The sequence below is a fragment of the Salvelinus fontinalis genome, chromosome 5 (genome assembly GCF_029448725.1).
Source record: "Salvelinus fontinalis isolate EN_2023a chromosome 5, ASM2944872v1, whole genome shotgun sequence".
NCBI classification, from domain to species: domain Eukaryota; kingdom Metazoa; phylum Chordata; class Actinopteri; order Salmoniformes; family Salmonidae; genus Salvelinus; species Salvelinus fontinalis.
This window is the reverse complement of record NC_074669.1, coordinates 34085235-34109613: the sequence shown is the minus strand read 5'-3', so window position 1 is coordinate 34109613 and position 24379 is coordinate 34085235. Positions and strand designations below refer to the sequence as shown.

At 43.3% G+C, this 24379-nt stretch overlaps 2 protein-coding genes across 3 annotated transcripts in view; one reads left to right on the top strand and one right to left on the bottom strand.

Annotated features, from left to right (window-relative positions):
- Positions 1-10539, top strand: part of LOC129855510 (N(G),N(G)-dimethylarginine dimethylaminohydrolase 1-like) — a 132090-nt gene extending 121551 nt beyond the window's left edge. For both annotated transcript variants that reach the window (XM_055923238.1, XM_055923237.1), the window contains exons 5-6: positions 6233-6376; positions 8580-10539. In XM_055923238.1, coding sequence (XP_055779213.1) covers positions 6233-6376; positions 8580-8696 — 261 coding nt within the window. In that variant the 3' untranslated portion in view covers positions 8697-10539. The remainder of the gene's footprint in view (positions 1-6232; positions 6377-8579) is intronic.
- Positions 10540-11838: 1299 nt separating this feature from the next.
- LOC129855508 (uncharacterized protein K02A2.6-like) lies at positions 11839-16046 on the bottom strand. The gene has a single exon (XM_055923235.1). It carries the CDS (start codon positions 16041-16043, stop codon positions 12075-12077), a length of 3969 nt encoding a protein of 1322 aa, XP_055779210.1. The 5' UTR covers positions 16044-16046; the 3' UTR covers positions 11839-12074.
- Between the last annotated feature and the right edge of the window lie 8333 nt (positions 16047-24379).

Below are 24379 nucleotides of genomic sequence, written 5' to 3'. Positions count from 1 at the left end.
TTTTGCCATAAGGCTAAGAGAACATTTTGCAGTTTTAAAGCTAATTTCCTGCAATTCTACACATTGCTATCATATGCTATCTGGAGGTCAGGTGCCCCGGGGCATGTGCCCTGCGAGCCTGTTCAGTATTCTGGTCCTGCACACCTGGGACAGACACACCTGAAAGTTGACAGCCAGGCTTTCTCAGTGGTAGGGTTCTTCCTCATCTGCCTTCTCAGTGAGACGTCACCCCCTACTGGCCCAGGGATGCAAAGTGTTGAAACACTAAATAAGTTGAGAGGAACTATCTACAGATTCTACATACTTCAACCACAGACAGACCGACAGACAGACAGAATTCCTTTTCCGTCTAAGTACATATTTGTTCATGTGGATCCCCATTAGCTGTTACAATTGCATCAGTGACTCTTCCTGTTGTATACAATTATTATTATCAATGAGATGTGTAAAGACTGTACATATGTTTATTCTCCAATGTTATCCTTAGCTCATTCAACATACTGAGGCAAACATATCCAAGTATTAGTTATTTATACTAGTAATTAATTATTATATACGGTGCAGGATCTTAATTTGATCACTCTTTTGTTGCTGAGAATTTTTCCTGCAAATGCAAACTTGTAGTGTATTTGAGTTTTTAAAAGGCTTCTAAAGTTTGTAATTTCCAATTTGATTTGCCCTAATAACAAAAAAAATGTATGAATAAAAAATAAATTAAAATCAAAAAATATCGACCCCTACAAAAATGTACATGAATTATAATTCACATTTTCTGTTGCTGCAGGATTATCTTCCTGCTGTATAAAACTGGCTCAAATTAAGATCCTACTTCTGTAATAGCGATAGCTAACTAATACAGCACACTTTTAGTTGACACACACTGGAGCCCCATTAAGATTCCATTAGCCATTGAAGAGAGAGAAGGGCCATTAGCATGAGTTAATGACAGAATTTCTCACAGCATTGTAATTCCTGATTACCCCACCCCCTTCCTCCAACAAGCAATTAGCTGTACTTATAAAGGACTTTAATGAACGTCTGAGATCATAAGGTACACCTGATCCAACTTGTCAACTAATCACCAAGCCCTCAATGAGTTGAATCAGAGAGGAAGAGGCGAAGTGAGAGGTTTTACTCAGTCCAAAATCTTTCCACGAAAATTAGCCCACGACGTGAGGAATTCGAGGTCAATATGTGTTGAATTTGCTGAGTGAGGCTTATTTGACCGATTAGAAGTTTTGTTATGGTTCTGTTGTGATGAATGCACTGATATAAGTGGACACACGTGACATTTTGCCAACTGTGAATAAACAACTTTATATCGGAGTTGTGCCTGTTGTCATAGAGCTAAACAGAGGACTCATCATGGATATAACTCGTTTTAGCATGGCCATTGAGGGCTTATACCATCTTACACCATTGGGCTACCGAGTGGCACAGCGGTATAATGCACTGCGTCTCAGTGCTAGAGGCATCACTACAGACCAGGGGGGGCAACTCCAGTCCTCGAGGACCTGATTGGTGTCACACTTTTCCTCCATCCCTAGCAAACACAGCTGATTAATCAAATTGCATTCTAAACTGAAGATCATGATTAGGTGATTATTGGAGTCAGGTGTGTTAGTTGGGGGCTGGGGCAAAACTGTGACACAAATCAGGCCCTATCGAGGACTGGAATTTCCCACCCCTGCTACAGACCCAGGTTTGATCCCGGGCTGTATCACAACCGGCCGTGATCGGGAGTCCCATAGGGCGGCGCACAATTGGCCCAGCGTCGTCCAGGTTAGGTTAGAGGAGGATTTGGCCAGGGAAAGGCCATCATTGTAAAATTTGAATTTGTTCTTAACTGACTTGCCTAGTTAAATAAAATATAAACATTTTTTTAAGTAGTCAACTGGGTGGGGATTGCTATGAGTTGGGAGCAATCAGCCAATGAAGAGGAAAAAAACAGACTACTTTAAAATGGAGATTGCCTCAATGGTGCTGCCCATGCTGTCACAGACGCTATAATGGCACCAATACAAAGATGAGTCCTCTATCTCTATGGCCTGTTCACGCGTATCTGCTAGAATGGTCCCACCTGATCTCGCCTCCTCCTGCCTGCCTTTCATCTTTGAGGACATGTATATCCATTGTTGAAGCGGTCACTTGACTGTCTTGTCAGTATAATAGACAATCTTTGGTGGAATCAGGTGAGTTTGTCTTGGGCTACAACAAAAATGTGTGCTGTTAGGGGTACTTAAGGACTGGGGTTGGGAATCGCTGCTCTAATGAACCCAAAAGGGGTTGTTGTGAATGCTATTGTAACGAATGTAAATGGGTTGCTGTTGTTGTGAATGTAGCTGTAATGAATGTAAAGGGGTTGCTTTTGTGAACACACAACTAATTTTGGGTAGTGAAGTTGTGGTATAAGGTTGGCATGTTATTCACAGACCAAACTATGACTTTGTTACTAAAGCAGGCTATGACTGTATTGCCATGTTACCATGTCTGGTCTGATACTGAGTCATGGTTCTGATACAGTATAGTTGACAGCACACCAAATGTGGCAGCCAGTTTGTGTGTGTGCATCTGTGTGTCCTTGCATGCATGTGTGCCTTGCATAGTCTGCAGTCATACTATGTTTAGCCCTCCCAAGTTGAGGACGTGTACCGGATGAATTCCATCATCTGATCGTACTCATAACAATCGTGGCTATCACTGCCAAGCCTCAGCCGTGAAGTCATCTCCCCAAAATACTCCCCCTTACTTATACTGAAGTGCTAATTCTCTCTCACGCACACTCTCCCTTTCCAACAAACCAGGGTTCCAGGTTGACTCATGCTTAAAGGACTCACTGATTGGCCCATAACTGACCCACAGGTCCAGCTTTCTGCCCCAGCCCTATCCCCAGGCCCATACCCCCAACCCTATACCTCAGACCCAGCCCTATACCCAGACACCAGTCTTGTATCCCTCACCCCAGCCTCAACCCCAGTCCTATACCCCAGACTCAGCCCTTTACACTACAAAATGCTGGGTTGTTTGGATGACCCAACTTCTGGGTTGCAGGCATTGGTTCAATTAGTTGGGTTATTTTCTTTAAAAAGAGCACTGTTGGGTTGTTGATTCTGGGTTATAGATGCTGGGTTATTGAGGCATGATCAGAAGACTTGGGGCATGGCTTTCAAATAGTTATTTTTGGACACCTGTGAGAGTAAATGTATTTCCTGTTAGTCTGTTATGTTGTATTGTTGTGTTGTACGCGTATGTTAAGGCTGAACACTGATAGTTTTGAAGCTTTTATGAGGCTTACAGAAATGTGTGTTCCTTAAGACCCTATACAAATCCCAAAGTTGGGATACTTAACACTTCATTATAATATGCAATTAATAATGTTAATATTATTCACCTTTTATAATAATGAAATATGCCAAATTAAGGCACATTCAAAATTGCAGTGTACAATCTTAACATTTGATACAATACAACAGATGAACAGGAATGACATTTACCCTTATGGGTAGCCAAAAATATCTATCTGAAAGCCACACCCCTATTAAGCCATGCCTCCTGGAAATAACCTAACGATTACATTAACAAGAGGGTTAACAAGGGTTAACTGGGTTAACAAGGGTTAACCCAGCATGAAAGTGAATAAAATCCAATTGATGGTTAAATTACCCATGTTTGTGTAATCCCAACCACACAAAATGTTGGGTTATTCACGCAACCCAACTGGCTGGATCAAGATAACCCAGCGTGTGTTCTGTCCAATATTTACCCAGCACTGAGTTACCAAATAACTTGGGTTGTTTTTAACCCATAATGTTTTGGTGTACCCAGCCTCAGAAGAAGGAGCAGCCGAGGTCAGGAGGAGCAGCCGATCCCCCCCCCCCCCCCCCCCTATTCACACAGACACCACCACTTGTGCCCCCGCATTCACCTTCCTGAATAGACGCTGGCCTAAAGGGGCAGGAATAAACATGGACCATAAGCCAATAACAGTCGGTTCTCTGGGAAGAAATGTGTGTCAAGGACCAATCCCAAATAATGACATCAATAGGTAGCCATTACAGTCTAATAACCATTCCCCTGGTCCATTGGATAGCAACTGGTTTGTGAGTGTGTTTTTGAAAAGAGCCATTGTAACAACTTAGTTTAATGGCTACACGGGTCAGGGAAAATTGTGTGAACTGTGAAAATTCCACATATTGTAAGTGTGCTGCAGGAATACTCTGTGTACTGGTGCCTTTAGAGGAATGGCATCCCATATCCCTTCATTAAAGTGACAGTAGTTTTTGTTATGTGTCTGTTTGTTGCTCGTAGGGTATTCCGTTACCTCCCAGTGAATATTTTGTTCAGCAAGATTGACTCTGCACATTCCGTCACACATTCAGCAGTTTTTCATATTAAACAGTACTTCGGGGGAATGTACACAGTCATTGTGAGAGGCCCTGCTTACTGTAGAGATCGTTCATTGGTTCTAATCCAGTTCTGTCGTGCCCCATTTGTCTTACGTTAGATAGCAAAACGTTCATCTGCAGGGGGTTTGTAAGCTCGACTGAGGTAGTAACAATACCTACAGTATGTGGGGAAGAGTTCAGTGAAGGGCAAATTGTGCCCAGGAGGACTGAGATGGGGAGTACTAGTTTAACATCAGTCAGTTGAGATTAGAAAGTAATTGAACAGCTCATCAGACAGTCCTCGTCCTGTTAGTGTTGCATTTCCTATAGACTGCCTTTCAGTATGTCTCCTCTCCTCTAGCTGTGGTCTGCCATTATGTTCTATCAGCACCCAGAACCAGATCTCGCGTGTTTGCTAGCCCGTCTGTCACGAGATTAGCCGTTATGTCACAGCTCCTCAGGCATTGGCTGCTGCTCTGTGCCCTCTGACCCCCACGATGGAGTGATGTAATGATGTCATTATGTGATAAAGAAACTGAGGGTTTATCTGAAGTCCAAAATGATCCCTCATCAATGTCCGACTCGGATTTGAGAGGAGAGAAATTTATAACTATTATAAAACTGAGTAAAATACTGATCTGTATGGCGTGAGTGTCGTACAGTCTCTCACCTCTCTGTCTGTCTCTCTCGCTAGACCGCTAATCCTCCTGTGTGTGAAGAGAGCGCTCGTGGTCACGCACATGGACCGTGTTTCATTTAGGACTGCTGCGATCACGCAACACGCCATACATAAGCCAAGGTGTTTATGGTCATTTTCTCACCCCGCCAGGCCGGGCGGAGCCGGCAACCGCCCTTCTGGAAGAGCAGATCTGGGAGATACAAACACATACCAGACACGTGCACATTTCTCACACACACGCACACCAGCCAACCCCAGGGTAGAGGGGAATGTGTGAACAGGCCAAACCACAAAGCCCATTGTTCACGTCATGATCCACAGAGACAAATGGAGCACCGTGAGGGGTTGAGAGATTTATCATCATGGATCAACAACACAATCACTCTTCTAACCCCAATTCTCCTCAAACACACACACACACACACACACACACACACACACACACACACACACACACACACACACACACACACACCAGCTCAGACTATCTCTCTGCATGATATAAAAAAGAGGTGCAGAGCAAAAGGGGCGAGAGGAAGGAGTCAGGGAAGAGGGGAAGGAGATGACAATACCTTTTCAATGTTTACTTTTGTTCTCCCTCATCCTTTTCCTCCTCTAAGGTATCCACCGGTGTTCAGATTGTAAACATTGGACACACACACACACACACACACACACACACACACACACACACACACACACACACATCTGCTCTTCTCTGCATTCAGGTCATAGTGCTCGAACTTCCCCTTATTGGAGGAAGTGCTGCTCCTTCTCCCCCAACCGACCCATCAGATTACATAAATAACATGACATCTGCCGTGAAAGAATGTCAGTCAGTCTGTCTACCCGTCTGTGTTCTCCATTAAGGCCCAGCCACCCAGATAGTGGTTTGGAGGTTAGGACTGGAGCAGGCAAAAACAGCAGGGTCTGGTTCCTTTTTGCCCAGCCACAATATGATCCTTGCCCCTCCTCCTTCGACCGTACCCTTCAATGTTTGCCTGGAAAGGTATAAGCAGTGTAGGGGTGGAGCTCCCACCATATTCTTTACATATCTAGAAACATCAGAGAGCTATGGCCAAGGGGTTTAGGAGAGAATTTAGACTGGGCTTCTCTCCATCTCACTCTTACCGTACATCTGTCTGTCTGTCTTCCTGTGTGTCTGTAGATCATGCAGCAGATGAGTGACCATCGCTACAACAAGCTGACAGTGCCTGATGACATTGCAGCCAACACCATCTACATGAACCTCCCCAGCAAAGGCCATGTACTGCTACACTGCACCCCAGAGGAGTTCCCAGAGAGTGCCAAAGTGAGCACACACACACACACACTGTGCACTAGCACACACACTCCAATCTCTGTGCTCCCCCAGTTATTAGCTACTGAATGTTGTATATTTGTCGTCTTGTATGCATATGTTTGTTGTAAATGTCCCTGCACTTTGTCGTGACTCTTGGATGTCAGCTCGTATGGGATCAGTGAATGACATGGTATTGTCTCTGTAGCTGTTAGAGATGGCTGAGGATGAGCCATGTCATTTAGATTCCTCATTGTCACTATGCATTCCTGTGTCACTATGACAACCAACACCCTGCAATCTGCACAGACAGCCATAAGACCTCAAATGTTCTCTGCGGTTAAAACCCAAACTTGAACATTTTATTTTTAGTACGTAGCATTTATTGAAATATGTCTCGTTGGATTTGGAACTGTTGTCCGATTTCCCAAGGCTTAATATAATATTTGCCTTGAGGATTGGCTAAAGGGGAATTGAACCGAAACACAAAATCAGAGTGACTGCTTCAGTGTCCTGTATCAGACCACTGTAGAGTGTATTCATATGGGTCCTGGATCGAAGCTTGGGACACTTTCTGCCTCTGCGCACCATCTGTGATGAAGAATCATTAAATGTAGAGGTGTTGGAACGACAATCATCGGGGGTGTCAGACCATAGGGATACATTTCTGCGTGTCAGACTGTCAGACACAGTTCCAGGTCATCTCTCGCAACCACCCCTCTGGAAGAGCAGATCTGGGAGATACAAAAACAAGCCATGCGCTCTCTCAGCCTGGTTGAACTTAACACATCTATATAACACTAATCTAGACAGACAGACCCCCCCCTTCAGATAGAGGGAGGAAGAGAATGAGAGAGAGATTCGTCAACCCAATCAGACCAAACCCACTCACTGCCTGCAAAGCTGCTCTGCTTTCTAACAGTATAAACATTAAACATTCTCACCCTAAAAGCTCTGTCTCCGGCTATTTTTAGTAACGTTACATAAAGGGAGAGGGGGGGGGGGCGGCTGAGAAGAGAGATCGAAGTCGACTAGACAAAAGGTCTCAGCCAGCCCCCACAGTGAAGTTCTCCTACCCCTTGTATAAATTTCAACCACAGTAATAACAACCCAGCTGGAAAGCACAGACTCACTGCCATAAAGACAGAAACACTTGAGCGAAAGAGAGCGAGAGAACAGATTTAGAAAAAAAGGACTTAGGCGGAGAGGAGCTTGGATAAAGTGCATCGCCCCCCCTGACCTCATGAACCCCCTCCAATGGTTGATGGGGTTTATCCCTGTTCTATGTATTGGTTGTAGGAAGGCCAGAGTAAGACCTGTTGCTTCATGGCTGGAGGATCTGATAGACCAGAGTAGGGTGGGTTGCTTGTTGCTCCTATGGTACTGCAAGCCCAGGCTTTTAGTATGACAGAGGGGGGAAATATTTTTTTACTTTTGTGTGTAATGTTTACTGTTAAAGGGCAATTCTGCCAGTCAACCTCATATTCATTGTCTCCAGCACCAAACCAGTGTCTACATATATGAAAACAGTATGTTTCTATGATCTGTGGTTAAAAAGATAAGAACGGTCCTAAGAAATGCTTCTGTGTGACATCACAGGGTAAAAAAAGTGATTTTTAAACACTGCAATGAGTTTCTAGCCAGAGGGAGGGTATTTTCTAGCTCCCATGTCACCGCGAATCTCATAGTGTTTGAAAAATCAGTTTTTAAAATGTTTTAACTTTTGATGAGGTCATTGTTTAGAACTTTTTTACTTTCAATTTTTTTCTACAAAATGTAGAAATGAAAATTGTTTAAAAATGGTGGTGACCTTTTAATTATTTCTAAGTTGTAGTTTTTTCTTGTTGCTTTGGCAATGTTAACATGTGTTTCCCATGGAGAGGGAGAGAGGGAGAGAGGGAGAGAGAGAGAGAGAAAAAAAAAATATATATATATATATATTCTGGCTTGGAAGTGTCTTAGGAAAACAGTGGTTTTCTTCTGGAGGGGCTCCACAGGGTGACACATTGCGTTGAGGGTTTCTGGAGATGTTGTAATATTTCTCACTTAGTTTTTCTATCTTCAGAAGACTGAGAACTCGCTATACCTAAAATGTTCATTCTTAGATTTGCATCCCTCGTAAGTGCTTCCGAATCATTGTAAAATGAACAATGCCTGTAAACAATGTTACGGAAGGTGAAGACAGACATATTCCCTCTTTCACTCTCTTCCCTAGGTGTTTGAGAAGCTGAAGGACCACATGTTGATCCCAGTGTCGAACATGGAGAAGGTCAAGGTGAACGGAGCCCTCACCTGTTGCTCCGTTCTCATCAACAAGAAGGCCAAAGTCTGATCTGAGCATGCTCCGTTAAGAGTCTCTCGGGCAGACCCGGGTTCAAATACTATACTTGAAATCTTTCACATACTTTGAAGTGCCAGGAGAGCGGGGTTTGCAATTTTGGGACTATACTATTGGGCCATTATTAAGCCAGGCAAGCTTAATCAAGCACAGACAATGTATTTAACATGATTCTGAATAGTATTTGAACCCAGGTATGCTCTCAGGGCAGGGTCGGCCCACTGCTGCACCCTTGCCCGAAACAAGTCTGTTTCTGCTGTGTTACCCCTCGATAACAGAATGTTATCCAGGCTACCAACCCCCCCCCCCCCCCCCCCCTCTTTCTCTGAAAGTGCTCATGTGTCAATCAATCCCTGTGCTTACTGGTCAATGTTTACAACCCTTCAAAACAACCACTTACAATAGAACACTGGAGAGAAAAGTTTTTCTTTTTTTTTAAACATCTGTGGAGGATCTATATAATGTTACAGTATAGTGCAGTATGCATAGTGCAAGAGCCGGTTTATGAAGAATAAACAAAACGCAAATCCGCCAAGATACATTTACAATCAACTGCTGATTTCGCTCTCTGTATTTAATTTTGGATTCAATTCATCATGATTCATAGGCATGCCATGTAACAAGTAGAAGTTCTTATTGAGGGGGGGAAAATGAATGAAATCCACTCAGTTATCTTAATAATCTGGAAATTGTCATAATGAGCTGTTCCTCTCTCTGCCATGGAGACCTGAGTGCTCTTACTACATTATTGTTGATTCAAAAAGAAATGTATATGATTATTGAACAGGAATGTTGATTGATCCCTAGCTGTGATGATGGTGCTAGTTATTCCATCCAGCTGAACATAGGGTAAATTCCTCTTATTAAACTGTGATTTCTGAAGTCTAAAGCCAAGGTAGGAAACTAATTACAAAATGCACATGCAATTGTCATCAAAAATGCCTTTTAAAAAACAGTCATAGGATGTTCATTTCCTACCCTGTCTTAATCTAAGCTGTGCCCATTTTATGAAGGACTGAGCACTACTTCCCTGCCGTGTATGACATGTTTGTAAGGACCAATACTTGTCATTTTTCATTATACTATACATACTTTTAACATGTCTCAATTTGCTGTGTGCCTACATCTTAAGTGGCTTAATAACTACTGCTGTATAGTCTAGTCAAGAAGCCATTATAGAGGTTTCTTCGATGTTTTAAAGCCCTCTATTGTCCCTGTATTGACTACTGTATTCTACGGGTAACTGACAAAATATAGAAACACTTAAATGAGGGAAACAAAGTATACTGAACACAAATATAAAAACGCAACACGTAAAGTGTTGGTCCCATGTTTCATGAGCTGAAATAAAAGATCCCATAAATCTTCCATACCCAAAGAAAGCTTATTTCTCTCAAATGTTGTGCACAAATTTGTTTATATCCCTGTTAGTGAGCATTTCTCCTTTGCCAAGATAATTCATCCACCTGACAGGTGTGGTATATCAAGAAGCAGATTAAAGAGCATGATCATTACACAGGTGCACCTTGTGTTGTGAAACTGTGGGTTGCTACCATGTTGTTGTCATGTTGTGTTACTACCATGCTGTGTTGTCATGTGTTGCTGCCATGCTATATTGCCGTCTTAGGTCTCTCTTTATGTAGTGTTGTGTTGTCTCTCTTGTTGTGATGTGTGTTTTGTCCTATATTTTTATTACATTTCATTTTTATTACATTTATCCCAACCCCCAGCCCCGCAGGAGGCCTTTAGGTAGGCCCTAATTGCTAATAAGAATTTGTTCTTAGCTAACTTGCCTAGTTAAATAAAGATACAAAATTAATAAAAGGTCACTCTAAAATGTGTAGTTTTGTCATACAACACAATGCCACATACGTCTCAAGTTTTGAGGTAGCGTGCAATTGACATGCTGACTGCAGGAATGTCCACCAGAGCTGTTGCCAGAAAATGTAATGTTCATTTCTCTACCATAAGCTGCCTCCAACGTTGTTTTAGAGAATTTAGCAGTACGTCCAACCGGCCTCACAACTGCAGACCATGTGTAACCATGCCAGCCAAGGACCTCCACATCCGTCTTCTTCACCTGTTGAAATGTCTGAGACCAGGCACCCGGACAGCTGATGAAACTGTGGGTTCGCGCAACTGAAGAATTTCTGCACATACTGTCAGAAATCATCTCAGGGAAGCTCATCTGCGTGCTCGTCATCCTCACCAGGGACTGACTGGTTTTCTGACCCACACCCCTACTTTAAAAAAAAAGGTATCTGTAACCAACAGATGCATATCTGTATTCCCAGTCATATGAAATCCATAGATTAGGGCCTAATTCGTTTATTTACTGATTTCCTTATATGAACTGTAACTCAGTAAAATCTTTGAAATTGTTGCGTTTATATTTTTGAAAGCAGGTGCTTCTACACAGGTGTGGTTCCTGAGTTAATTAAGCAGTTAACATCCCATCATGCTTAGGGCCATGGATAAAAATGCCCAGTTGCCCATTATTTTGGCTACCATGGGTAGAAGAACATCTCTGACTTTGAAAGATGGGTCTCAAAGGAGCAAAGGGGGTTTAAAGTGTATGTGTGTGTGTCAGTCACCAGCTCTCAACCCAATTGAACACTTATGGGAGATTCTGGAGCGGCGCCTGAGACAGCGTTTTCCACCACCATCAATAAAACACCAAATGATGGAATATCTCGTGGAAGAATGGTGTCACATCCCTCCAATAGAGTTCCAGACACTTGTAGAATCTTTGCCAAGGAGCATTGAAGCGGTTCTGGCAGCTCGTGGTGGCCCAACGCCCTATTAAGACACAAGGTTGGTGTTTCCTTTATTTTGGCAGTTACTTGTATATTCTCTACTACTGGTACTCTTTTTTTCTGCTCTGCTTTCGCTGTATAAGAGCATGCTGGGTAATGTGAGCTCTGAGAAATCCAATAGGACTTATCGCCAACTGTCCCTCCAGAAATGATAATACACACTTGGGAGTGAATGACACTCCAACATCCACATCTGATCTAGCTATCCCCGGCCTATTTACATTGCATTAGCCATCTATTTGTAAACCTCCTGTAGTGTCTTAGCTCTTATTACTTATTTATCTAATAAGAAAGACTCTGAATACAATAAATGGAACTGGAGCTTCACATTTTACTGGAATCAGTTAGCGCCAGAATAACATCGAACAACACTGCGCATGACCAAGGGTGCTCCATTCTTAAAGGGGACATCAGTAATTAACAGAACATAACATTCCTTCTTTTATACAATCAGAGTTACTTTTACCAACCCCCAACTGAAACACTTCCCAGAACTTGTTATAGTTATTTTGCATCTTTTAATTTGAACTTGAACAGTTAGTTTTTGTTTGTTTGTTTATAAGTCCAGTCTGTCTGGTGGACGGTGCCTTCGTTCTGGGTAGCGCCTAGGATTTTCTGGAGGCTCCTGAACATCCTCAGTGTGTGCTTGCTCCCTTATAGCTTCTGCTATAGCAGCACCTTCATCAACACGTTCCCTTCTTTCAGCCTGGGGTCTCTTTACTGCTCCACCGTCCTCTACAGTTCCCTGTGTGTCATTCTCAGGAACTCTCTGTGCCTGTTCTTTCTCGATTGTTGTGCTGTTTTCCGTGGAATGCATTTGGTTAATGTGACGCCGCCACATTATGTCTGGGCTCACTTGAACCTGGTAAGTTCTGGGTCCCGTTTGTGTATGTACGGTCCCTCTTGTCCATTTCCCTCCTCTTCTGTAGTCTCGCACCATCACTTCCTGTCCTGTTTGGAGATGGCGCTCCCGGCCACCGGAGAGCATCTTGGCTTGTTTGTTCAGCACTTCATTACGCCTGTTAGGCTTCATGAGGTCCAGCCGTGTGCGGAGAGGCCTCCCGAACATCAGTGCGGCTGGGCTTTCATTTGTCGTGGCATGTGGGGTGTTTCGGTAGGAGAGCAGGAACTTGGCCAGTTTTGTTTGCAAAGTCCCTTCATCTCGTTTTGCTGCCCGGAGTCCTTGCTTTAGGGTTTGCACAAAGCGTTCTGCCAGCCCATTGGTGGCAGGGTGGTACGGAGCTGAGGTTGAGTGTTTGATTCCATTTACTGACATGAATCTTGTAAACTCGTCACTTACAAAAGCTTGCGCGTTGTCACTTACTAGCTGCAGCGGCAATCCGAAGCGTGCAAACGTTGTTCTGAGACACTCTATCGTCTGAGCTGAGGTGGAGGAGTCAGTGCAAAACACCTCTGGCCATTTGGAATGGGCATCAACTATAACCAGAAACATGTGCTTTTCAAAGGGACCAGCGTAGTCCACATGAATTCTCTGCCATGGCTCTGTGGGCCATTCCCAAGGGTGGACTGGAACAGGAGCAGGCATGTGAAGGGTTTCCAAACATCCGCTACAGTTCTTTGCCATATTTTCTATCTGTTGATCCAGACCTGGCCACCAGAAGTGGCTCCTTGCGAGCAGCTTCATTTTGACAATTCCAACATGACCTTCATGTAGTTGCTGCAAAACCTGATGTTGGCATTTCTGGGGTATCATGACTCTCATTCCCCACATCAAACATCCTTGGTACGTTGTAATTTCGTTTCTCCGCTGGAAATACGGAGTCAGCTCCTTTCTGCCAGTAGCTGGCCATCCTGACATGGTGTAGGTGTACACTTTTGACAAGGTCACATCTTTCCTTGTCTCCTGTTTGATCACTGTGCTTGTGACCGGTAGTGCCTCGAGCTGAGCGGTATGGAAAATGTCCACTGCATTCACACTCCTTTGTCTTTCTCTTCTACACGGCAGTCTGGATAATCCATCTGCATTTGTGTGGAGGGACGACGGCTTAAACTCAATGTCATACATATGACTGGCGAGGAACAAGGCGTATCGCTGTAACCTGGCTGCTGTCATTGCCGGAATGCCTTTCTTTGGACTGAAAATGGAAAGCAACGGCTGGTGATCCGTAACCAGTGTGAAACGCTTGCCATATAGGTATGCATGGAATTTCTTGACGCCCCACACTAGCGCCAGTGCTTCTTTGTCGATTTGTGAGTAGTTTTTCTCTGCATCATTCAATGTTCGTGATGCAAATGCAATTGGCCTCTCTGACCCATCTTTCAGTGTGTGTGAAAGGACGGCCCCTAAGCCATAAGGGGACGCATCACAAGCCAACTTCACTGGCAGTTCAGGGTCGTAATGCATCAGGACCTGTTCAGATGTGATGAGCCGTTTTGCCTCCCGAAATGCATTTTCACACTGTTCTGTCCACCGCCATGTCCTATTCTTTTCCAGGAGCTGATTTAGAGGCTGGAGTACTGCTGAAAGGTTTGGGAGGAATCTTCTGTAGTAATTGATCAGTCCCGCAAAAGATCTCACTTCTGTGATATTTTGTGGTCGTGGTGCCTGTACCACTGCCTCGATTTTGTCCTGTGTTTTGTGCAATCCATTGCGGTCAATTTCATGTCCACAGAAGACAATCTTGTCTTTGAAGAACTCACACTTCTGTAAGTTTGCCTGTAGACCATATTCTTTCAGTCTTTTCAGGACCTCTTCCAGGTTAGCCAGGTGTTCTTTGTCGGTGCGTCCTGTTATGATCATGTCATCCAGGATACACTGGGTTCCTGGGATTCCTTGCAAAATCTGGTCAATAGTTCGTTGCCAAATGGCTGGGGCCGATGCAATGCCAAAAACCAGGCGGTTATACCTGTATAGACCTTTGTGTGTGTTTATTGTCAGGTACTGTTTGGAGCTCTCTTCAACCGGTAGCTGCAGGTAAGCCTGTTTCAGATCGATTTTACTGAAGTGTTTCCCACCAGCTAGTGCAGCAAAGATGTCCTCCAGACGTGGCAAGGGGTATTGGTCCACATGCAACATTGAATTCACAGTTACCTTGAAGTCCCCACACATTCTAACAGACCCGTCTTTCTTCACAATAGGAACTATGGGTGTGGCCCATTCGCTTCTGTCCACTTTCGTCAGGATCCCTGTATCCTGCAAGCGATCGATTTCCGCTTCCACCTTTGGTCTCAGGGAGTATGGAACAGATCTGGCTTTGCAGAATTTTGGGGTTGCGTCATCTCTCAGTACAAGTTTAGCTGTGAAGCCTTTTACTGTTCCCATCTGATCACTGAAAACTGTGCTGTATTTCTTCCGCAAGTGTTCCAGTGTTTGGTCTGTGTCCTTCTCTTTGGACTGGAACGTGTGGAGCATTTTCAAATCACACCAGTTCAGCTTTATTTTTGAAAGCCATTCCCTGCCAAATAATGGGGGGCCAGTTCCAGGCACCACATACAGCTGTAACTGCTGTGTTTGCTCCCCATACCTCACTCTGACCTGCAACACCCCCATTGGGCTCAATCTCTCTCCTGAGTAGGTCTTCAGCAACACATTTGTGTTCTTCAGCTTGATAGCCTTGAAGTGCTCATTGTAGACAGTAGTGGAAATTATAGACACTGCAGATCCTGTGTCCAGCTCCATTTTGAGGGGTTTGCCTTCGATATCTGGTGTCACCCATATTATGCTACTGCTGGGAGAAGTCACTGTGTTTAACTCCATTGTACCAATTACTCGTTCATCTGAATCACTGCCACTGTTCTCTGCTAGTGCATTCACAGACCCTTTCATTTTCTCAGTTTTCCTGTTGTGACTGAATTTTGCTCTGCATGCTCTTTGAATGTGCCCCCTTCTACTGCATTTGTGACAAATTTCGTCTTTAAAACGGCAGTCCTCTGCTCTGTGACCATCTCTGTCACACCTGTTGCATTTATCGGCCACACGGGGGCGCTGTCGGCTGCGCGAAAACTTGTGCAGGGAAGTTTGTGATAGGTCAGTATTTCTTTTACTTTGCAACTCAAATGCATCTTTCGTCGCGATTTCCATAGTCACAGCAATTTCAACAGCCTTTGCAAACGTGAGATCTGATTCTGTGAGCAAACGTTTTTGAATGTGTTCATGTTTCAATCCACAAACAAATCTATCCCTTAATGTGTCATTTAGGTTCTCTCCAAACTGGCAATGTTCAGACAGTTTCTTCAACTCTGCTACATATGTACTAACACCCTCCCCCTCATTCTGATCTCTCTTGTGGAAACGAAAACGTTCCGCGATGAGGAGTGGTTTAGGTGATAGGTGATTTTGCAATATCTCCACAATCTCTGTGAATGTTTTATTTGAGGGCTTCAGAGGGGCAGTCAGATCTCTTAGCAAACTGTACGTTTTTTGGCCAATTAAACTCAACAACGCTGGTACTCTCTTGTTATCAGCAATGTCGTTTGCAATGAAGTACTGTTCCAGTCGTTCAATGTAAGTTGCCCAGTTTTCTTGCGTGTCCTCAAACACATCTATTTTCCTGATGCTAGCCATTCTCTTTACCTCAGGCTCCATGGGTCTTTGATCTGCCGCCTCGTTCTCGTTAGCTCTCCCCTCGTCGTCACTGCTTGCTAGCTGTTGTGCTACAGGGTCAAAATCTTCCTCTCTTCCTACGAGCTCCATCTGCATTCATGATGCACACTGCAGGTAATCATCCTCGTCGCCATTGTAGTGTCTTAGCTCTTATTACTTATTTATCTAATAAGAAAGACTCTGAATACAATAAATGGAACTGGAGCTTCACATTTTACTGGAATCAGTTAGCGCCAGAATAACATCGAACAACACTGCGCATGACCAAGGGTGCTCCATTCTTAAAGGGGACATCAGTAATTAACAGAACATAACACCTCCCTCCACTGAAGATGTTTCTCAATCTCATATCTGAGAACAGAGATCAGGCCATTGGGGAAGAGCTCGTTAACAGGCCTCAAAGCACTCATTGGTTGCGTCTGAAATGGCACCCTATAATGTGCACTATTTTGGTCTAAAGTAATGCACTTTATTGGGAATAGGGTACCATTTCAGACGCAACCTGTTGCCTCCAATGAGAGCTTGGAGGCCCGTTAACAAGCTCTTCCCCAATGGCCTCTGTTGTCAGATAGGAGATTGGGAAACATTCATTGAAGGGAGGTTTACATACAGATGGCTACCAATGTCCACAGCCTATAGCAGCGAGGATCAGATGGTGCCTGTATGATAAAGGACGCTGAGCAAGGGCATTGACAAGTCAATACATTGCATTCAAGACAAAAAAAAGTTGATGATACAGCTGCAATGGGTAATTTGGTCAAAAACTAAGACAGGCAGGCAGTTTCATTAAAAAAGGTCCCAAAACAGTCCTTCTGATTGCCATGCAAAATAGCCTTTTGAGTGACTCATATTTTTGGGGGGGGATTGAAATGCTCAAAATGTGACAAAAAATACTTTCTCTCTCATGGCTAACTACCAGGCAGTTTGAAAAGACAGGCTGAGAGTTCGGTGATCTCATATTCATGAGCTCGCCTTGACTGACAGCTCTTTGAAACACTTATGGCAAGAAAAGTGGATGCAGTGTTGCAGTAAAATCATCAAGTAAAATTTGGTGATACACAAAGCAACTCAAACATCGAAATTGCATCAATGATGATGTCCATTTTTTTTATACATCTCCCGTTTGGCATCTCTTGTGATACGGTTCACAGTAGCACGGACTGATGTATTGACAACAGCGTCAGAGTTTTGAATGACCCCCCCCCCCCCCCTTTTGTTCCATGCTGGCTGAAGACCAAGCTAGTCAAACACAGATGAAAGGGAAGACATAAGTGTCTTTGCCATAGATGAAGTGTAAACGTTTAATTATATTTGCTGACACCCTACAGTCAAATGTTGGCACCAGTAGCTATTTAAACCACGGCCCTCTAAACACGCCTTCTCCGATATTGGTTACAAGGCGGGCCTTATTTAAATTAGGTAAGAGAGTATCACGTTACCATTGGTGTTTTCAAAAGTCACTCGCACATCTGCGCTATCTTTGTTGTAGGTGCATGGTAACAATTGAATAAGATGAGAGAGAAAAATAAAGAAAACCTCAGACTGCTCTTGCTAGTATCACTGCTCTTTATTAAGCTTTATGTTTCGGCCTCAAGGCCTTCGTCAGTGTATTACAATTAGAGGTTGGGTGACGTCACTCTATCCCCTTAATAATGCCTCCTCCTGACTCCCAAGTGTGTGACACGTGGGAGGGGGACCGGTAACTTCATGATCAAACTTCATCAATGTAGAAGCAACAGTCATTTTTCATTCTTTGTTCATTTGACTTTGATCTGGTTTCATCACATTTACCAAAAACATGACTGACTGTTCATGACCTTTAAGAATTGATCGTACTACAGAGGGTGGAAGATTGGGTTTTTGTTTGACTGCAGGGAAAGAATGACGCACCATGTTGAGGATGAATTAAGCCATTTCCTGTTGCCACAGTAAACAGAACCTCAACACAGGGCGTCCCTATAAAGTCAGGATGCGTTGTGTGGAAGATCCACGGATGTGGCATGGTTATGTGAGGGCTGCAGGTAACACTTTTCTATGGAAAAGTCGTTGTTCTCTATGTGACCAAGTTTTTACTGTGAAGAGTTCATTTCACATGGTCAGGTGTAGGCTTGCGTTCATCGGGAGCGTCTGTTGAACGATCCCATACCTGAATTTTGTTACCTGTTCACTTAGCACCTCCCCCTCTAGTCTAGATTTAAAACTTAGTTTAAGCATTTGCACACATGTTAAACACTGACATATTGGTAACATTCAAGTTGAACCTTTTCTGCAAACTGAAAGCCAAACTTTCCTAGTCAATCTTTCCAAAAAAGGTGTCAAAAATCCCAAGGTCGTGCTCCAGGGGCGAAAATCTGATATCAACCTTGGAGGGGACAATTACATTAAATTTTCTCAAGAGCAATTCCTGAGGGGGACACCAAAAGTAGTGCTGTAACACATAGCATACGTTGTAATATGTTAAATGTATATTGAGGAACCATAATTCCTACAACTGGATAATTGATAGGTACAGTAGTTAACTGAAGGGTTTTCCCAACTTGTTCAAATGTTTAAATCATTATAATTCTACTACTAATAATAGTTATAGCAGTGCTCCTTACCAGTCCAGTATGTATGCAGGTATTCGTACTTACAACCAGCAATATCAAGAAAGGTCAGTAGGTGACAATGGTACTGTACACTGTATGGGTGTAGTTTTCATAAATACAATGAACATGGTGTGATCACATCTAAAAGAATCTCCATTGAGACCCATCACAAAGTTGGTCTCCGTATTGAATTGACCTTTTAATTTGACTTTTTCTGATACATTTATATAGTCATTAAATATGTGCACCTGGCCTGAGTCTACTACAATATCTTTGCAAGAACAAAAAGCTTAAAATAAGTACAGTTCTAAAAGCAAGATAACTACTTCAATGAAAAACCCAAACAAATCAAACAAAATATCCTTCAGTCAGTGTCTCAACTCTTCAAACAGCAGCTATGGACAAGTATGTCGCACAAACTATGCAATTTTAAATAAAATAACATGAAATAAATAATTTGTAAGTGTACTGAAAACTACTAAACAAAAGAACAAATATCAATTACACCAAGGGTTCTCAAACAGGGGTCCATGGACTAATTGCAAGGGGTCCATGACATAAAAAAGTGTAATGAATGTAGTCAGTACCACAAGGTTTCCAGTAAGTTTACATATAATATAGAGGGGGTGGAGGTCCCTGAGGACCGTTCAAAACCTTGCCTGCCTTGCCTCAAAATATGCAGGGGTTCCAGTACCCCAAAAAGGTTGAGAACCACTGCTATACACACTACTGAACAAAAGAACCGAGCATATGTTTGCGGGTTTCCTCAACAACACATCAGTTGCCACTTTCGCAATGCCCTCGCCTGTTGTCTCCGACACCCTGTATAGCCCAATAAACTCCTCGTGAGGGACAAGGTCATGGTCAACATAACGCAGACAGACACTCTCCTGTTCAGCACCAGAGACATCTTGAGTACCATCAACAGTTAATGAAAATTGTACAATCGGAAGAGACCTAATCTCAGCTGCAATGCCTCAAATGACTATTGGCCATGATGTTCAGAATTTCATTCCGTGCTTTGGGGCCTGTGTACATTGTGGTACGCTCTGTTAACCACTTCAGTAAAATCCTCTTCTGCCCTAAGTTTCAAAATCTGGTATAAATTCCCACTGTCATCCGTGTGGCCTCTAAAGGCTTGTCCCTGTCTTACTACATGCCGCACCGAACTAACAATTTTCATCAAGCAATGCCTGGCGTCATCCTGCTGTTTACCCCACGCGCTGGATAACTGGACACTGATTGGATTTAGCTGGTGTGCTGTTACAATTACAAAGTGGCGGTGGGTTTGGCAGTTTTGATGTGCTGTGAATTTTTTTATGGCTTTTCTCCAGTTCCTAAATCCTGCACTAATGAAGGCAGCATCTGCTCTTTGGCCAAAAGATGGCTGGCTTGAAAACCCTTGGCTACAGTGAAAACACAACACTCCTTTTATTGATTGATAATAATGTAGCCAGGGGAAATCGCGAAACCATCTCTCTTGAAACGTCAACACTCTGTTGGCAAGAGTTTGCGGTTCTATAAATTGTGGGTGTGGCTGATATGGTTTTGTGCCATCACTGTGGTAACTGGACAATGCTGTGCCACTGTCCCCTATACTGGTGCTGCTGGCAACAAGGGTGACACTTGGTCCTGCCGTGGCTGTGACACTGTCCTCTGAAGTCTCTCTCCCTGGCTCTTTCCCTTTCACCACCCTAACTGACTCACAGTCTGTCTCCAAGAAAATAAATAAGGTGTTTGCCGTACTCCTAACTACCGGTACCCAAAACTACACAATTAATCACAACAGCAATACCATTGCCGTAAACAAATCTTAGTTTAGTCACCAGTTTAAGTTGAGAGTGGGGGTATCCATGGCATTTTCCAATTATGTCCCTATTTTACAAGTCAAAAAAATTGAGAACCTTTCATAATGTTGCCAAACAAAGACTCAACAAACTTACCTGAGACTCCCTGTCTCTGCCAATCTGTCCCTGCATATCTGTCCCCAGCTCTGCTGTCTGTGTCCCATCTGTTGCCTGCTCTGCCTAATGACATCATTGTGAAACATTTCCATTAGCATTTCACTTCTTTCTTATGAACATTTTATCAACTAGTCTTTGAGATATTAGGCTACTAGAGTTCTTACTATGCGTTTTGGTGTACTGACAAATACTCTGATGTCCGTCTTCTTACTTTTTTCTGCCATTTTTCTACCTGGCTGGCTGGCCTAGCTGCACACACACACATTTACACAACACATGCTGCAACCTTTTGTAATTTTAACATAGTTTGTTTCATATTGGCTGGCTTCCAACAATAGCTGAATTTGTAAAGCTAGCGAGCACCAATTCCGTTTCTGTGTGTTTGCTATAATCTTTGCTACCTGGTTAAATAAAGGTGAAATAAAATAAAATAAAAAAAGTTCACTAGCGACAATTTATCTTTTGCAACGAGACTATTATATATATTTAAGACAATGGTAGAAGAGAGTGTAGTTCTGTTCTGTTCAATTTGGACTTCAGTTTGTCGCTAACCTTATCACAGGGACGTCGAAGCACTACAGCTGCATGCTGATCTTGGAATAAACTGACGATAGCAAAGATTCCATCTTTGACGACGCCACATAAATGGAATAGGTACTAGCTAGCTTGATAGTTAATGTTTGCTTTAGTTTGCGCGCTAGCTCTGCAAATTCAGCTAGTGTGTAAACCCTGTCAACATAAAATAAATAAATAACATTGCTATGGACCTGCTATGGATTGACTGGATTACCTCACGTCAGTTACGTACATGTGCCTTTCGGACAGTAGATACGAACCCTCTATTACCTTGCCAGCTAAAGAACTGGCAGTGGATTAAACCATCGTGAGGCAAAGGGAGGGGCAAGTCGCAATCTTTTGAAACTTAAAAACGCGCTATTAAGTCTCTATAATCAGCACAAGTGCTTTCATTGCGTATTATTAATATTATTGAAATTACATAGTTATGGTTACAGTGATATATTGGAGGGGACAAATCATATTTTTCCCAAGATGGGGGGGTCGTGTGTCCCCCGCCCCCCCTGGGATTTCCGCCTATGTCGTGCTCAGTGCAACAAAGCTTAGTTCCTAACCATGATGAATCTAAACTTTTTATAAACCCCAAATTAACAGCCTGCCCATTACATTTTTGGATTTTACATCATGCCTGTACCTCTGTGATTCCACTCAGTACACAATAACCTAAAGGTGAAAAGACAAATCTTAAGAGAAACTGTTAATAACCGTTCTGCCAATGTCACTCAATAGCACATTAACTCTATGTCAGGCTTCAAGTGAGGCCTACCTTTCTGCAAAGTAGTGGTGGATAGAGCAAAATACTAAATTGTTCATTGGGGTTGTCTAGAGTTACTGGACAAGAAGTTAGGATTACAGCTAGGGTTGAGCTGAGAAGGTTAGAGTTAAGGCCTCAACCTTAGAAATATGTATTAGTTGTATGTACAAGGTAGACATTACTTGCAGGTTCCTTCTCGACAATGCAACTTCAAATCAAGTACAGTCTTAACGGAATGAACAACAAAAACAAAATGCAATATGAAACTTTATTAAACAGTTTGGGGTATGGCCTCATCTCCGAGGGAAGATCCTCTGAGCCAGATTAGGTGATGGCAGGTACCATCGAAACTCCCTCGCTGGGGTAAAGGAGCTCCAATGACGGGCCTTAAGGTTGTTATAGCTTGTTGGGAGGTGGATGGTTGTCAAACTGTTGCTGAAAAACTGCAAATGAGAGAACTAAGGTAAGTTGACATAAATACATCCCAAGATTTACGCCAATTGGTTGAGAGGGAGGAAGGTGATAATTGCAAAAGTGAGCCCATAGGTGAAATAGCAACCGTGCTATAAGGTACTGTAAATCGGTGACGGACATTCCAGTTAAGAAAAAAAAAAGCTATGCTTACTGGATGAAGTTAAACAAGCATTGAGACCAGATTTCCTGATTCAACTTTTATAAACTACATACCAATAAAAGATCAGAATAGAAAAAAAGTAAATGGCTCAGTAGAATAGAAGGTGTTGTGCTAGGAAGGAACAATGGTGTTGAATGCTGAACTGTAGTCAAGGAACAGCATATTCACATTGGTGTTCCTCTTGTCCAGATGTGTTAGGGCTGTGTGAATAGCGATGGAAATGACATCTTCCGTGTATCTTTTGGAGTGGTAGGAAAATTGGAGTCGTTCCAGTGTGCCTGGCATGCTGTCCTTGATGTGGGCCACGATCAGCCACTCAAAGCAGTTCATGATGATAGGGGTGAATGTGACGGAGCGATAGTCATTTGGGTATGTCACCTTGGTTTTCTTGGGCACTGGGATGACGCTGGTCTTCTTGAACCAAGTGGGGACTACAGACTGGGACAGGTTGAAGATGTCCGAGAAGGCACCCTCCAGTTGGTCAGCGCACACTCCGAGGACATAGCCAGGGATGCAATCTGTGTTAAGCTTGTCTGGGAGGGAGGCTTCAGTGGGCACCAGACAGCTGGATTTGCCTTTGTAGTCTGTGATAGCCTGTAGTCCTTGCCACATGCGTCACTATTAATTAAGTCGGCCCACCCCAACTACCTTGCAGAAAGGCAGATCTCACTTGAAGCTACCCATCCTTTCACACAACCCATCGTTACCTTACAGGGATGACCATGTATTGACACATATTTATGTGTTAATATTCTGTCTGTGGAGGAAGGAGAGAGGGGGAGTAGGAGAAGTGGAGAGAGAAAGTGAGAGAGCAGAGAGGGGAAAAGAAAGAGCAGTAAGGAAGAAATAGAAAGCAGAGGGAGAAAGAAGAGATAAGGAGAGAAAGGAGGATGGTGATAGAGGAGATAGAGGGAGGTAAAGAGAAGGAGAAGGAGAGACTGTGAGAGGGGGGAATAAAGAGACGTCTTGTCTGTCTAAGCCTCGTCTTTTAGTCTTCCCCCCCCCCCCCATTTACTGGACAGTATTGACATAAGCATCAACTCTGTGACGCTCATCTTTTCAAATTGAACACAATGTATTGACATACACGTCAACCCTCCGACACTGATCTTTTCCCATTGACTGCAGTGTATTGACATAAACAACAAGTGGTTGACGCTCATCTTTTCCCATTGGCACCGCAAAGTCTGCATGGAGCATGGCCAATTGACATAAATGTCAGGTGGTTGACGAATAACTTCAAGCAAAAGCGAGACAGGATAACGTTTTCCTATGATATGTTGATCCAGCTCAGAGCAGATTTCACTCAGTCAGTGGCTGTCTAGGCTTACGTCCCAAATGGCACCCTATTCCCTACATAGTGCACTACTTTTGACCAGAGCAGAGCATGCAGTAGAATACAAATGGGCTGCAGTTGTATCTCTACTGCTGAAAGTTATAATAATCACCTCATCCCACCAAGGCTTTTGCATGTGATAATCTGAATTTTTGCCCAATAGATTCGCCAAAAGACAAATCTATTCAAGGATTCCTATTTTTTTTTTCTTTCATGTATGTTAACATCAGAAGCCTCCTCCCTAAGTTTGTTTAATTCACTGCATTAGCACACTCCGCCAACCATGATGTTCTAGCCGTGTCTGAATCCTGGCTTAGGAAGGCCACCGAAATGTCTGAAATTTCCATCCCCGACTACAACATTTTCCGCAAAGATAGAACTGCCAAAGGGGGCGGAGTTGCAATCTACTGCAGAAATAGCCTGCAGAGTTCTGTCATACTATCCA